Raw genomic sequence first — 14,649 nt, forward strand, 5'->3', positions numbered from 1 at the left:
ACCACTGCCCTGGAGAGCTATTCCAATGCCTAACCCCCTTCTGGGTGATGAATTTTTTTGCAATATCCAGCTTAAATCTCCCCTGACACAATTCATGCAGCTCCCTTGGGTCCTGTCACTGGTCACTGGTTTCTGAGAGGAGATCAGTACTTGCCCCTCCTCTTCCCCTCCCAAGGAAGTTGTAACTGCAATGAGCTCTCCCCTCAGTCTCCTCTTCCCCAGGCTGGACAAACCAAGTGCCCTCAGCTGCTCCTCACACAGCTTCCCCTCAAGGCCCTTCACCATCTTCACTGCCCTCCTTTGGACACTCTCTAACAGCTTCATATCCTTTTTATTTTGTGGTGCCCCAAACTGCCACAATATTCAAGGTGAGGCTGCCCCAGGTCAGAGCAGAGCAGGACAATCCCCTCCCTCACCCAGCTGGTGATGCTTTGCCTGATGGCCCCAGGACAGGGTTGGCCCTCCTGGCTGCCAGGGCACTGCTGACTCAGATTCAACTTGCCGTTGACCAGGACCCCCAGGGCCCTTCCAGTGGCACTACTTTCCAGGCCCTCATTCCCCAGTCTGTACAAATATCCAGGGTTGTCCCATCCCAGGTGCAGAATCTGGTAGAGATGATGCTCCATAGGTCAGGATTGATCAAATTTATCGTCTGTTTGGTAACCTCATGCAGTGACAATAACAGTGGCATAAAACTGGCAACTATACAAGTATACAACTGAAACATACAACTTTTAACTGTCCACAGAACAGACAAAAGCACTGCAAAGGAAGCAGCAGACAGGATCTTCTCAGCAGAATCAATTACAGCTGGAATATAATGCCTAACGACATGGTAGGAGAGGGCAATCACCTGGGTACCTTTTATTTCAAGGAGGAAGCCCTCATCTCAGTCAGACAAATATTGCATTTTTTTTCTGTTCAGTTTGTCTGTAGCTAACACTCAGACTGCATCCCTCGGACACAGGGACAACTGGACCAACTGCTAAACAAGGAGGGGCAAGTCAGAGCCACAGGCAATAAGCTCTGGGAAGAAAACACTCTGGATTCAGGATAAGCAATGTGATACCACCATTCCTAACTACCTGCAGGTTATAGGTGGCAGTCTGTGTGAGGAGAGGTCTGAGCTTCCCTGCGTTGGACACAGCCAGTTCCAACAGAGCCATCAAAGGACAAAAATGAGCCCCTAGATGATGGCATCTTTGGGAAAACATTTTTTAGAAAGGATAAAAAATGCTGCACAGCAGCTGTGAGAGAAGCAAGAGAAGCATGAGAGAAACAGCCCTGCAAACACCCAGGTCAGTGGTGAAGGAAGGGTAGGAGGTACTCTAGGTGCTGGAGCAGATTCCCCTGCAACACAGAGGGAAGACCACAGCAGAACAAATATCCACACTGCGGCCTGGAGAGGAGCTTACACAGGTGGACATGTCCTGGATGGAGCCACAGCCCACAGAGTAGCGGATTCCTGGCAGGAGCTGCAGCCTCTGGGAGACCCATGTCCCTGTGGCAGTCTCTTTCTAAAGGACTGTAGCCTACAGAACCCCTTGCTCTTGAAAGACTGCATCCTGTAGGAAGGATCTGTACAGGAGGAGGGGAACAGTGTGGGGATGAGAGAGCAGCAGAGAAGAGCTCTAGACTGACCACAACTCCTATCCCTGTGGAGAGGACCCACACTTGTCTTCCAAAGTCACATTTTAAAAATCTCTAACACAAGTGGCTCTACCACTGCAACATTTTTCCAAGTGTGTGCTTTTCTTCAAAGAATGACAGGAAGATCAAGCATATCCCAAAGTTTTTTGTTTAAAGATTAATAGATTTTAAAATAAATGCAGAAGGAAAAGGCTTCGCCAGGAATACATCAAAGAAATGAAACAAATAAGATTAGAGCATTACATAATGTACTTTGTAAGTATATTACCAGAATGCATTCAGGTCAAGAAGGTGCAAGCTAGCCTCAGCTTGCATTTTAAGAACTGGTTATACTATATAACTTGACTCGCTCATTTCTTTTCCAAGGTTTCCAGAAAATCTTTAAAATCTGAATACAATCAACATAGCATTTTGTCAGCTATAAAGTAAGTTTTGAGGTGTTTGTGTACCCTCAGTTCAAGATCATTGAGAGGAAACTCGAGCTCCTAACAGAAGGTTAGGAATGCTACAAATCCTCTCACATCATAACCAGCAGCATGACATTATACAGGACCCCCTTGTTTCTTGGTGAATTGATATCTGCATTCCCAGAAGACAGAGCTAATTAAAAACAGCAATCACAACAAGTGGATCTATTAAGACACTAATCCACCTTGACTAAGCTGAAAGACAAACACACAGAGCAGCAGAAACTGTTGAGAAACAGAACACCAGAAGCACACTTACCTAAATTTAAGAAATCTGAGCTGGAAGAAGGTGGAAGTGAACTTTGTGTGGAAGGAATTGTATTTGCTGTAGATGTTGATGTTGGATTAAGGAAGTCCCCAAAGAGGTCTGGACCAGACAGGGCTTGATTCTCTGAACTTGATGACATTGTGAATGGATCAAAAGGATCAGCTAAAAGGGAAGCAGAAAACAAAAGTTAACTCATGACAAATTTTAGAATAAACAAAGTTGAAAAAGCCTTACTCCCTCTGGGGGTACAGACAAAAGCAAAGTTCATGTTAGTAACCACAGCAGCCTTCTGCAAATTCTTCATGGCCAAGAGTCACCACCTGTCTCTTCCTCTAGCCAAATGTACTTCTGCATTGCTACAAAAAGTATCTCAGCCCTACACAATATGAAGAGCTATGTCTTCAAACACAAATCCTTAGTAAGACTGCATAAAATTCAATAACATTGTTAATTTCACCCATTTAAGACACACCTTAAATTTGTGTGACCATCAGCATACAAACAGAAGAATTACATTTGTTAAATGCTCTATAATGCCAAACCTTCAATAAATTTAAAGAAAATGGACTATTATTCTACTAAAAAGAGTATCAAGTAAAACATTCATACTACCATTTAGACTTGAAGGCATTGGTGATTCTGGGGCAGAAAGCACGTCAATGAAAACCAACAGAAGTAAGAGTTCAACAGGTCTCTAGTGCTCACAGTGAAGAAAAACTAATTGGAAGAGTATTTATAGTCAACATGGAGTAACATGTGACAGTCAGCTGGAATCATGGCTTGAGATCTTCCTGTTTGTGCTGCCCTCTAGGGTCAAAACCCTCAAGAGCCCAGGGACTCAGAAGCTGAAGAGAAGGAATAATCCTGCCATAGCACCCCAGCACATCCTGAGGTAATGACATTGTACAGGACTCACTAACACTTCACAAACGAATCCTGGATTGTCACTAAGCAAACCTACTGTAGCACCACACATACATAAAACCTCAAGTATAACTTTGATGTGCAAAGTGAAATATAACAGTGACCAAATATTCTCACTTCTGCAACTATCTTATATAATTCAATTAAATACCTTGAAAGAGAATGAATACAAGAATGAGACAGACATGACTATTGCTCAGGTGTTTCACACAGTAGATATAAGGCATGGTTAGAGAAATATAAAGTAATAAAGCTTCTCTCTTATAGATCTCTACATATGTGAAAACTAAAATGATTCCTCATTGACCACAGTAATGAAGTTCAATAGTGAACTAACTGCCTCAAAATAAAGAAATATTTCAAGTCATCTAAGTGCTCTACAAGAAAAACACTTTGCATTTGTCTGTATATTAAAGCTTTTAGTCCCCATGAATTGTCTTTCCACAAACAAGCTAAGCCTTGTAATAGTTCCCCAGATTATGTTCCCTGAAATCTTACTGTTAACTTCACACAGAGAATTGCTATTCCCAAAAGTTTAGTAATGTGGCAAAGAGCAGATTATCCACTAGTATGAGGAACAGAACACCTTGTTTAAATACCCAATAGACAGCAGTATGTAGCATTTTCTTTCTGGACATTGACCTGTCAACATCAGTAAAACCAGCAAGAAAACATCTTTTACCAGTATCATTATCCCACTGGTTTAAACAATAATCTACAGGATTTCCAGTTGCCTAGCAGTCTTATGTGATTAACACTTAAAAGTCCCACGCAGACATTTGACCTAAGCAGCACAGCTCTGTACAACTAATGACATTGCTTTACATAAAGTTCAAGAAAGCAGTAAGTTATGACAATTCTGTGCCTTAGCAAGAGAAATTATTTACATGTGGATTTAGAAAAGGATCTAGCATGTAATGTTTGTATGGGAAAGCTATGGATTCTTTAAGAATTTCCTTTAAATTCAAAATTTTATACTTTTCTCTTTACATGGTTTAAAGCTAATAGGATACTGGCATCATAACTAAATACCTGGATATTGTACCGGAATTTCTTTCCTTCATGCAGAAATAACAGGTATTCTGTGCAGAATCTTGCTATAGACCAACATGCCTTCACTCTCTGTGATAGTATGAGTACATGATACCCATTTTCTAAGCACAAATGCAAGTAGCAGTTTTCATGTGTTGACTGGGTGAAGAGTACTGATGTTAAATTCACATACCTGAAGACATGGCTGCTGCTGAAGATGTACCCTGAGTAGCAGCTGGATGCTGATTGCTGAAAAAGAAATCTGTTCCTTGTCCAAGGAGATCTCCAGTGGGCTCTACTGAAACCTGTGATGTGCTACTCACAAAGAGATTGTTCAACAAGTCTGCATTACTTGATGAAGAGTTTCTTTCCGAGATAGGTTGTTTCTGTTCTGGTGATATATCAGAGTCTAATCCCAGCAAGTCCACACTCTCTTCAGGAAGAGATTTTTGTAATGATGCAGATGGAGCTTCAAAATTGGCTTCAAAAAGCAACTCTCCTTCTGGAGTAGAGTCTTTTTCATCAACAATTACTGTGCTTTCTTCACCTGGAAATGTAGGGAACTCCTCATCTGAAGGATCACTCTCCTCCCTGTCATCAGACAGTTGAACATGATCGTTTTTAGATGAACTGTCCTCTATTCCACTTTCTGGAGTTTTTCCTTCTTGAAGAGAAAAAAAAAAACCAAATAGTTTTAGATTACCAGGATTATTCTGCTGACTAGGATGAGACAGCAACATAGGAAGCAACATCATATGAAGCAACATCATGGCAACATCATATGAAGCCAATCCCTAACTAATCAGAGCTCACAAAAGAATTGATGAAAAAACAACTAAATGTTGCCTACCACCTCTTTGTACAGGGCAGGCAAAGCAGCAGCTCACTACCACATTTGCCACTCTGCAATGCAGGTATTAGGAATTTTTTCAAAATTAGGCTGACTTGGACATTCACCTCAGATCATTGTGCCACTTACAGTTCAGAAGATCTCTCAGTAACTGCTGCTCCACTCAATGAAAGCCTAAGCAGCTGCTGACATTTTTGCCAACATATCAGTGCCACTGAAAACTGGGAAATAAACTCTCCAACCAGTTTGCTAGATTAGAAAGCTCACATTACTTTATTAGCAGCACAGGCAGGTTATACTCATGAAATTAAAAAACACCCATGACATTTCGTCAATACATGCATATATGCTAATTATTTCCGTGAATTTATTTGGGTCTGTGTAGAGGTCTTCTCAGGGTCTTTGGTGGCTGTTTGGGAACATCCTATTTCCCAAAATTCCCTTTTATGGTCCCAGATCTTATGATGAATCTTCTTTCCTTAAGAATGTCTCAAATATGTGGTCAGGTCATGGTGCACTTCTCTTACCACTCTTTACTCCAACACTGTCTATGTTCTCAAAATTAAGACATCTATTAGTACATATTCATCACTAACGTAAGTAAATAAGGAAGCATTAACTGGCACAAGACTTATTAGTCACAGATGTAGGAAGCTAACAAAAGGCCACACTAATCTCTGGTATTTGTACTAAGCAGTATATAGTACAAAACTAAGGATTAAGCAAGAATACAGGGACTATACGCTATTATGCTAAAGTTAAAAGAATTTTCCAACATCTTCCCCCACTGCTGCATAGACTCCTCTTAAAGGAATACAACTTGTTCGGTAACAGCAGCACCCAGAAAAAGGGGTTACACGTGAACTACAAAGTTACTTTTTCACCGTCCTTAAATACTAATCTGGACCCCACTGGCTAGCATACCTTTTTTCCTCTGGTCCAGCCTAAGTAGGGCTGTGGGAATGCAAAGCTTCCTTATAGACCTTCATGGTTAAGACTTTTACAAGAAAAAAAAAAAAACTTTAGCTCAGCATTTAAGTTATGCTCAACACCAAAACCCATTACTTGGTGTTTATCCAAATGAAGCAGAATGACTGCTTATTAGTCTGCAGAGCTCACTCTTTAAATAGCTTTTCCTCATAGTCTGGTGAATTAGAGACTTTTGCTGAATAAGAAGGCTTAAACACTCATTGGAAGGTATGCAAGACAAACACAAGCCTGGGAGTTACTTCAGAGGAAAACCTGTACCTTTCCAGTCCAGAGAGTGAAAGAAGTTATTTGCATCAGTACTACTGCTGTGTGGGGATTCTGTATCAGTAGGTGCACTTTCTGATGACTGCTCCAGCTGGGATGCTTCTGCTTCATATTGTGCAGTTGAACCTGGTTGTCTAGGCAGCTCTGGTTTCCCTATAAAAACAGAGTTTAAGCCATAACCCTTAAAGAGAAACTTCTCAACCTTCATCATAGAAGCTGATACTTGGCTTGCAGACTGAGTGCCATCTGCAAGTATCTAACGCTCTGCAAAGGCAAATTCCTGTCCACACTCTGCCCTTGAAATTAGCATTATTGAATTTGTTTTGACTGAAAAAACTGATAAGACCTTGTTTTCAGCTAGGACATTAAATCAGACTCATAGCAAAACACTCAAGCATTCTATTTACATTTGGAGGAAAACGTAACTAACATCTCACTTGTACCAACTGTTCCCTAAAACATGTGAAAGCTATGAACACTATCTGCAATAAGAGACAAAACAACAGAAAAGAAGCAAATGCAGCTGTAGAAAAAACTCAGAGTACAAAGCCAGACAAGAACATGGACTTGTTAAGAAGCATCACCAAGGGGTTGAGTAATACACTTGTGTGCTGCTTCTTATATTTCTTATTTTACTGAGATCAGATATTAAGTGACTCTTCTGTAGGACTGAGTCAGGCAGAATTACCTACTGCTAAATTATCTCTCAAAAATGAGGTTTTCTCATGGCAAATTGAGAAGACTCCCTAAATAAGTCGGTATTCATCCACTCTTTGAAGAGAATGGATGAATGCTTCGGAGAAAGCTTCTGGTCTAAATCTGAATACAAAACTGGTAGAGCACTTTTTCACCCTCCTTCCTCATTCTCAGTTGTGGCTCAGAGATGCTGAAAAAAATAGTCTGTCTCAGAAAACATACATGAAAAATCATGATTAATGAAATAGAGTAAATTAAATTTTAATAAGGTAAGCTTATAAAACCAGTTCACAGCACTTGCTTTTGTACTATTTTCTTCCCATCAACTTTAAGAAATTCTTTTAGTGTAACTTGAAATGCTTACATTTCATTTATCCATCAGAAAATGGAAGTGACTTAAGAAAATAAGAGTAATTTTTACAGATCTTCATCATCAATGAAACAGCTCAACTTTACTGACCCGAGAGTTGTGTTTACAGTAGGATTAAACTAAGTTAAATAGAAAATTGTATAAATCATAGTACAAACAAAACATATCCTGATTAAAAGAAAACAAGAACCAGCAACATCTATCTGGTTCTTGTATCAAAAGAAATGTAGTTGAGATGTACCATATTAAAAGCGTAGAGTAAGATCTCATTTATCACTAAAATCACTATAGTAATCTCCATCATGGCTTTTATCCTGGAAACACAGAGAAGGCTTAAAAGCCTGAATGAAAATGTCAAAGCTAATTACTGATACCAGAAGACACTGAATAGCATCAACTAGAATTAATGCAGGCACCTGCAGATGAAGCACTGAATATGTAGTATTAAAATAAAGAGTCTGCTGGAAAAGTCGAGGAACTGAATTACAACATTACTTGGCTATGCCAGTGCTGATAAAAACACACTTAGTTAAGACCATTTGCGAGGAATGCTCAGATGATTTTAAGTGAAATGATACTGGTGCCATCTTAGCCAAATAAAGCTCTTTCAAGACATCTTGCCTACAAATCCTGAGTGTCAAAATTCCATTTGCTAAAATCCCACAAATGGCATATTCATAGCTTTAAAGCAAGCAAATGTAGCCACAGTAGAAGGAAGATAAGAATAATTATAACCCATTACTAGAGAATAATTTAAGTTCCTTCATACAATGCACATTTTCAATGACATTTACAAAAAAACCCGACCTTTTAAATTTATTTCACTTAATGGAACATCAGAAACTAAACAAAAGCCTCAAACGCTAAGTACATTGGAAACTTCATCATGTTCTCTAGTTTTTCAAGGGATTCATTACCAAATTTTGATAAAATCTCTTGTTGTTCCTCTCGGGTGGAGAAGAGGATCTTGGGATTCAGTCCCTTTATATTCATATTCTCCCATGGTGGCTGTTCACAGCTAGGCCTATCTCTGGGCTCCACCTCTACTTCCAGATTGACTTGAAATAAATCAGGATACTTTTCTTGTATGTCACAGGCATCCAGATCATACCTGTAAAGACACATACAAATAGATGCTTGATACTGATGGTTAATTGGATTAGGTCTACAGCAGTACAAAACAAAAGTTCAAAGCAACTAGTATTAGACTTAAAACATGCTGTATTTGTTTACTTTTCCCATATATTTTAAACGTGGTATTTTTGTACATGATTTTTGTTGTAATATGAACAAAACCTTCAGTTTTCTTGAGGTGAGAAAATGAAAGAATCTTATTGCAATCACAGTCATCTACTTCCTACATTGACTTTATTTCTTTCCCCTCCTATATGCTGATTTTTGGCAGCTTAGACAGTTTCAAAGAAAACTTCCTTCAGTCTTCTACAAAGAGGTGTCAACATACTTGGCAAATTTCACTGTAGTGGCATTTCGAGGCACAAAACCTGTGTGGAACTGAATCTGAAACATCTTCATTGAAGCCATCTGTTGAAAACAATACAGGAAAATGGCATAAACCCACAAGAACAGTATGCAGAGTGTTCTGCCTTGAATATAATGCAAAGTATTTTTAGCATTAAAATATTTTAAAGTGTTTGCTTTGCTACAATTTCCATTTAATTCCATGTATACTCATCCTTTGAGACGAACATAAATAGATCTATTACTAACACTAACAAATCAAAATACCTTGAGTCAGATACATCTCATCACTAACCTCAAAACAGACTATCAAAGTTTTGTTTATTTACAGATCCTGTCTTGGAGGCTGAAACAGCATGACCTTTGCTACCTTTCTGAATAACATACACTCAGAAAAACCCACTGTGCAACACACTAATCAGGAAATATATGTCACATAAAAAGTAATTGATTTAAAACAGTTTTAATGTAGCACATTTAAAAGAACACTTCATAAGGCATGCAAAAAGTTTTTTTCTCTGAAAGTTCTCAAGTCAGCCATTTATTCCAGACAGAATTTAAGCCTTTTCTGAGCTGACTCATTTTAATCACTCAACTTTCTCAACTCTTTCTTCTCTTGACAGAAAAGCTACTTTTGCATGCCTCATCAGAATGTGAGCATCCAGAAACTGCCACTACAGAAGATTCATGCAGCTCCTGATCTTGCACAAATCCAAATTACAGCTCACTGATAAATCCAGAACATATTTGTTCCCTAGCTTTAGTTACAACACATGTGAAATAGTCTTGCCAGTCCTTACAAAGGCATATAGTAATAGTCCAGAAAATTGAATTATGAAAGCTTTTCTTGTAAATGAGCATTTATTGAACCTCATAACCAGAAAGCAAGTAATAGGCAAAGCACTGACAGAAGGCTGAGGGAAGTGATCTTTCCCCTTTATTCAGCACCAGTGATCTGTAGTCCTGTATACAGTGCTGGGCTCCTCAGTAAAAGAGAGACATGGACATACTGGAAAGAGCTTCTTTGATCCATCCATCCCTACCCTGAACCCCATATGATAACCTGAACAACCTATTAAATCCATTTTCTCAATCCCTTCCTATGCAAGACATTTCCTACAAGACAAAATAAACCCTCTCTAAAATTGTCTGTGAGGAAGCAGAAGACATTCACAATGCCCAGCTCTAGACACTTAGAGGTGATCTTGAAATGCGATGGTTGACCTCTGTAAGAGTTCTGCAGAGAGGTTCAGGCAGCAATTTACAGCACATAAGACTAAGGACACACTGAATACTGTTCCATCAAACCTCCCAACCCAGATTGTGACTAACACTGTTGATGTGTCACACATTACAGCTGGTGGATGAGAAAATTCTAGTCTTTTCCTATCAGTGAATAAACGCCAGAGAAACACCATGAAAGAAACCCTATCATCAATGAAAACGAGACTGCCCAAGGAGTATAACCTAACCTTAGCTAAATTCCAATTAAATTTCAACAATGTCAGTTGTACGCCTTTTTCCTGATGACCTTGAACCAAACCACAGTTATGGTATGCACTAAGGAATCATTTCACTGGGCTTTCAGTTTTAAGGTGCTCTGGAAGACCTGGGTTAACCTCTGCAACATGACGAGATTTGATACTCACCTTCCTATTCCCAAAGTAGAAAAAACATAGGGAAAACAATCTATTTCATTAATAGTGGATTATGTATGAATATGCATGTTTGTCCCACATGTACAGAAACTGTCTGAAGAACTGTCTGGCTCAATTTCCACAATGCTCCAAGTTATCCAAACTTTGCACTATCCCTTCTTATCTTTTACATGGATTTCCAAGTTTAATTTGAGTTACTTATCTGGAGAAAAAAGAACATGACTCTTTTATAAGAAATTTGAAGACAGGCTTCATTAGCAAGTTTTTCGTGATGTTGCAATACATTAAGAATGGACATACTCAGAAGACTTGAAAAAGCTGAATTCACAAGTGTATGAAAACCTCATGCATTTTTTTGAATAAAGAACAGCAAATAAAGTGAAGTAGTTAGTAGATTATGAGTAGGGTACAAAACTGCAACAAGAAAAAGAAAGTCCTCATGTAGGCTCTTAAATTGGTCATTACCTTGGCTTGTAATCGCCCTCCTAGAGTTGACCTGGCATGATAGATTACAATGAGAACATCTCCTTGGACTGTTATACCCAGTGGAATTACTGCTTTCCCATCTTCAATTTTAAACTCCCTAAAGAAAAAAAACACATAACAATTGATTTTTACCTAAAAAATAATGTATTATCTTATGCTTAGTCTACTTTCTCCAAGCCTTCAGTAGCTAGAAAGTTAAAAGGACTTAGGTATTCTGTCACTTTTCCTGTCTTTGATTACCTACACCTGGTATTGTCAGTACCATTTGCAATTCCCATGCAGACACCAGAGCCGTATAGGGGCTATGAAGCAGCCACCTTACAGCTACCATGCCTGGAGAATCCTTACAGTGTTCATGACTGAGACGTGATTCTCTGTTCAGTGCATGTACACATACCTCAGGGATCAATATTCCTAGTTTTACATCACATGGAGGGAGAAGAGAGCCTTGCTCTCCTCTGCCTTGCAGTGTCCACTGCGATGCCACCCCACCATCACCCCCCCCATTCTGCCAGACCAGATCCAAACTGCTACAACAACAACATTCTCTTCCCCACAATTTACCTTTCAAGATGAGCTAAAATGGGGCAGAGGAGTCTAGAAAAAAATAACATGCTGTTTCAGTGCAAGTTATAAGCTGTACTTACTTCATTTTGTCATATTCCTGGGATGTAGTGGTTACTCTCTCATCTCCCACATAAACTTCACAAAAAGGCCTGCAGCCGTTACGCTGCTTACTGAAAAGTGGAACAGGAGTCATGACAATTGATCTGATGAGGATGGGCTTGCTGTGAGGAATAATGGGTTCTTCAGCCATCATGTCACACATGTATTCAATGTATCTGCCAAAACCAGAAGGTACTCGTTTAGTCAGAGAACAAAATTCTAAAAAATGGGTGAACACATAAGTGAGTTACTTCTGTTCTTATACAGTCACCAAGTAGTGATGAGTGTTAACAGTAAAACACTGGAAAGATTTAACAGCACTTTCAGGAAACATTTTCAAATCTGATACAGAGTGTCACAAAAGGAAAATTAATAGAAACAGAGAAATATTTATCAACTGTAGCCAGCCTCTCATTTTAGGGACAACAACTCAGTTTCTGTACAGAAGCCTGATGGCTGCATCACAACAGAAAAATATACTGCCCAGAAAATTGAATACAGCCTTCCATATGAACTCATCTGCACCCGTGTCCCACATTCCAGACAGCTCCAGTCACTGCTTTAGGTCTGTAGCTTTACATATATTCACTTGTAAAACAAACTAGCCACTCTTTCCAAAGGCCTTAAACACTAAACTACAAGAACTACTCAGTTCATATATTGCACATTATGGATCACTCAAATCTTCCTAAAGGCTTTAAATTTGTCCTCGTTAATATAAATTATCTTGTAGAGAACCCTTTAAATACACTTAAAGTAAATCTGTACAACAGTATAATCTGTCACTTACACTGAACTAATACTTTATTTCTCACCCTTCAAAATTTAATGCTTCTGGTTGGAAATACTCTTACTACCAGTATCACTTGCTATTGAGATTTTACTGTTATAAGATCTAACAAATTAAGTCAAACAGTTCAAAATGTTTGTCAAAGTATATGCAAGTCACCTCTGCAGGCACTCCTTTAAAAAGCACTAGGTATTCTTACCCAATTGACAGAAATAATTATTGGTATTGCCACAGAACTTCAGTTATCTGATACAATAAAACCTATTGTAATAAACTAGGAAACACAAAACCAGTCAAATGTGGCAGGGGATTCATAATTAAGAAAGCACCCAAAACTCTGCATACCCTTGTTTTCACTCCTAACACTTCTTCACTACTGGTCACACTTGAACCACTTCTGATGAGAACGTCATGAGTAACTTACAGGGTCACAAAGCCCAGATTCAGAATTTCTCTATTTATGACACAGCAAAATACTTGGAAAAACACATGTTCCAACACAGACATTATTGAAATTATTTATCTTCCTAAAAAGCATCCTGTACCATATTAAGAACTGAATAACTACTGGCTTCAACAGTACCTCACAGTACCTTTTATGAGAAGGCCAAATGCCAGGTGGACAGCGTTTCATACTGAACATATAAACTGCAGCTTCAGCAGTAGTGAAGAGACGACAGAAGCACAGAAAGGAACAAACTACAACAGCAGACGCTGCTCTTCCATCCTAAAAAAAAAAAAACAAACAGAAGTTACTTTGTTATCAAACCTAGTGGAAAAGGCATTACCCAAGTTACTGAAGAACATGATGTCTCCTTATTTAATGTTATGAAGTCCAAGTCTATGGCCATCACTAGATTTGCAGTTTGTATCTGAACGTTAAAGGTTTTCATTTAATTTCCTCACAATGCAAAAGATACTACGTATTATCTGCTTGCTCAAATATGAAAAATTACTTTAGCATAACACTATTTGAAATTTTCAATTTATCTTTTTTATCTTACTGTCAATAATACGCATTTTTAAGGTTTCTTTCCTGGCTGCTGTTTGAAACTCCAGTTCAGTGCTGTTTTTGGCTGACAATCATGGATTTCTACTATAAGAGAAGTACAAAAATTCAGAAGGACTAAACTCACTAAAAACTCTAGTCTTCTGTCTAAAACTGACTGATATTAATAGTTTGCCATGAAATTAATGGTAGGAGACTAAAACACTGAACCTCTTTCTGCTGGAATCACGGCTGCGTACATATCCCAGATTCATCCCTGTATTAAGAAAGGCAGAAGATTTAAAAGAGGTAAGGGCTGATAGAACAGGACTTCAAGGTTTTTTTTGCTAGCAGCATGGAACAGAACTTTTATCATTCATTTCTGGTGTACGCTTTTCACATCACGTCTGTCGTGCAGGCACATATATATAAAAGTTCCCCTCACAACTGAGGAAAAGGAATGAGTTACGTATCTTAAACGAAACACTTGAAGGGAAAGATGTTACAAAAACTAGTGCTAATTCATCACATCTGCTTCTTTACCTACTTGACCACCAATCACGTGATACTGAGATACTAGGAGTATCACATTAATATAGAATTAGATAGGTAATTCTAATAAATGCTGTGTCTAACCTCACAGCAGCACTGAAAGTTACATCGGTTTTCAGGATCTGATGTTAATTGACTTTTTTTCCTTGCAAAACACACAAGTATGGTTTGTCAGATTAACAAATTCTCTTCTTGACTCCAGTAGTGATATTCCTTATAGACTGCTATACCATATCAAAGGACAGGTTCTGAGTGCTTTCCAGCAGCATTGCAAGCATTGTCACAATTGTGATGGTTCTGTTTTTTACTGTGCAACAAAATTAAGAATGAAAAAATTTCACATGTGATTCCTTCACACAAACATAAGAGTAGCCTTGTATTTTCAAATTTTGAACAGAGTAACTCTTCTTTAAATTCATTCTTCCCACCCCCATATTTGACACAACGTGGCTCTGTAGAGGGTTTTACTGCTTTTTTTGGTTATACCAAGTTAATAACACTTTATAGACCAGTGAAAGT

General features: G+C 38.6%; 1 protein-coding gene across 2 annotated transcripts in view; it reads right to left on the minus strand.

Moving 5' to 3' along the window:
- Positions 1-14,649, minus strand: part of GAK (cyclin G associated kinase) — a 74,517-nt gene that overhangs the window by 18,114 nt on the left and 41,754 nt on the right. Inside the window, exons 15-22 of one of the 2 annotated variants that reach the window (XM_025896436.2) lie at positions 13,184-13,317; positions 11,782-11,976; positions 11,114-11,231; positions 8,974-9,053; positions 8,429-8,622; positions 6,440-6,598; positions 4,535-5,005; positions 2,377-2,547 (exon numbers count right to left, since the gene is read on the minus strand). In XM_025896436.2, coding sequence (XP_025752221.1) covers positions 2,377-2,547; positions 4,535-5,005; positions 6,440-6,598; positions 8,429-8,622; positions 8,974-9,053; positions 11,114-11,231; positions 11,782-11,976; positions 13,184-13,317 — 1,522 coding nt within the window. The remainder of the gene's footprint in view (positions 1-2,376; positions 2,548-4,534; positions 5,006-6,439; positions 6,599-8,428; positions 8,623-8,973; positions 9,054-11,113; positions 11,232-11,781; positions 11,977-13,183; positions 13,318-14,649) is intronic. The other variant, XM_018086021.3, reaches the window with a different exon arrangement.

The sequence above is a fragment of the Manacus vitellinus genome, unplaced genomic scaffold, assembly GCF_001715985.3.
Source record: "Manacus vitellinus isolate BGI_N305 unplaced genomic scaffold, ASM171598v3 scaffold_9_pilon, whole genome shotgun sequence".
In the NCBI taxonomy this organism is placed as follows: domain Eukaryota; kingdom Metazoa; phylum Chordata; class Aves; order Passeriformes; family Pipridae; genus Manacus; species Manacus vitellinus.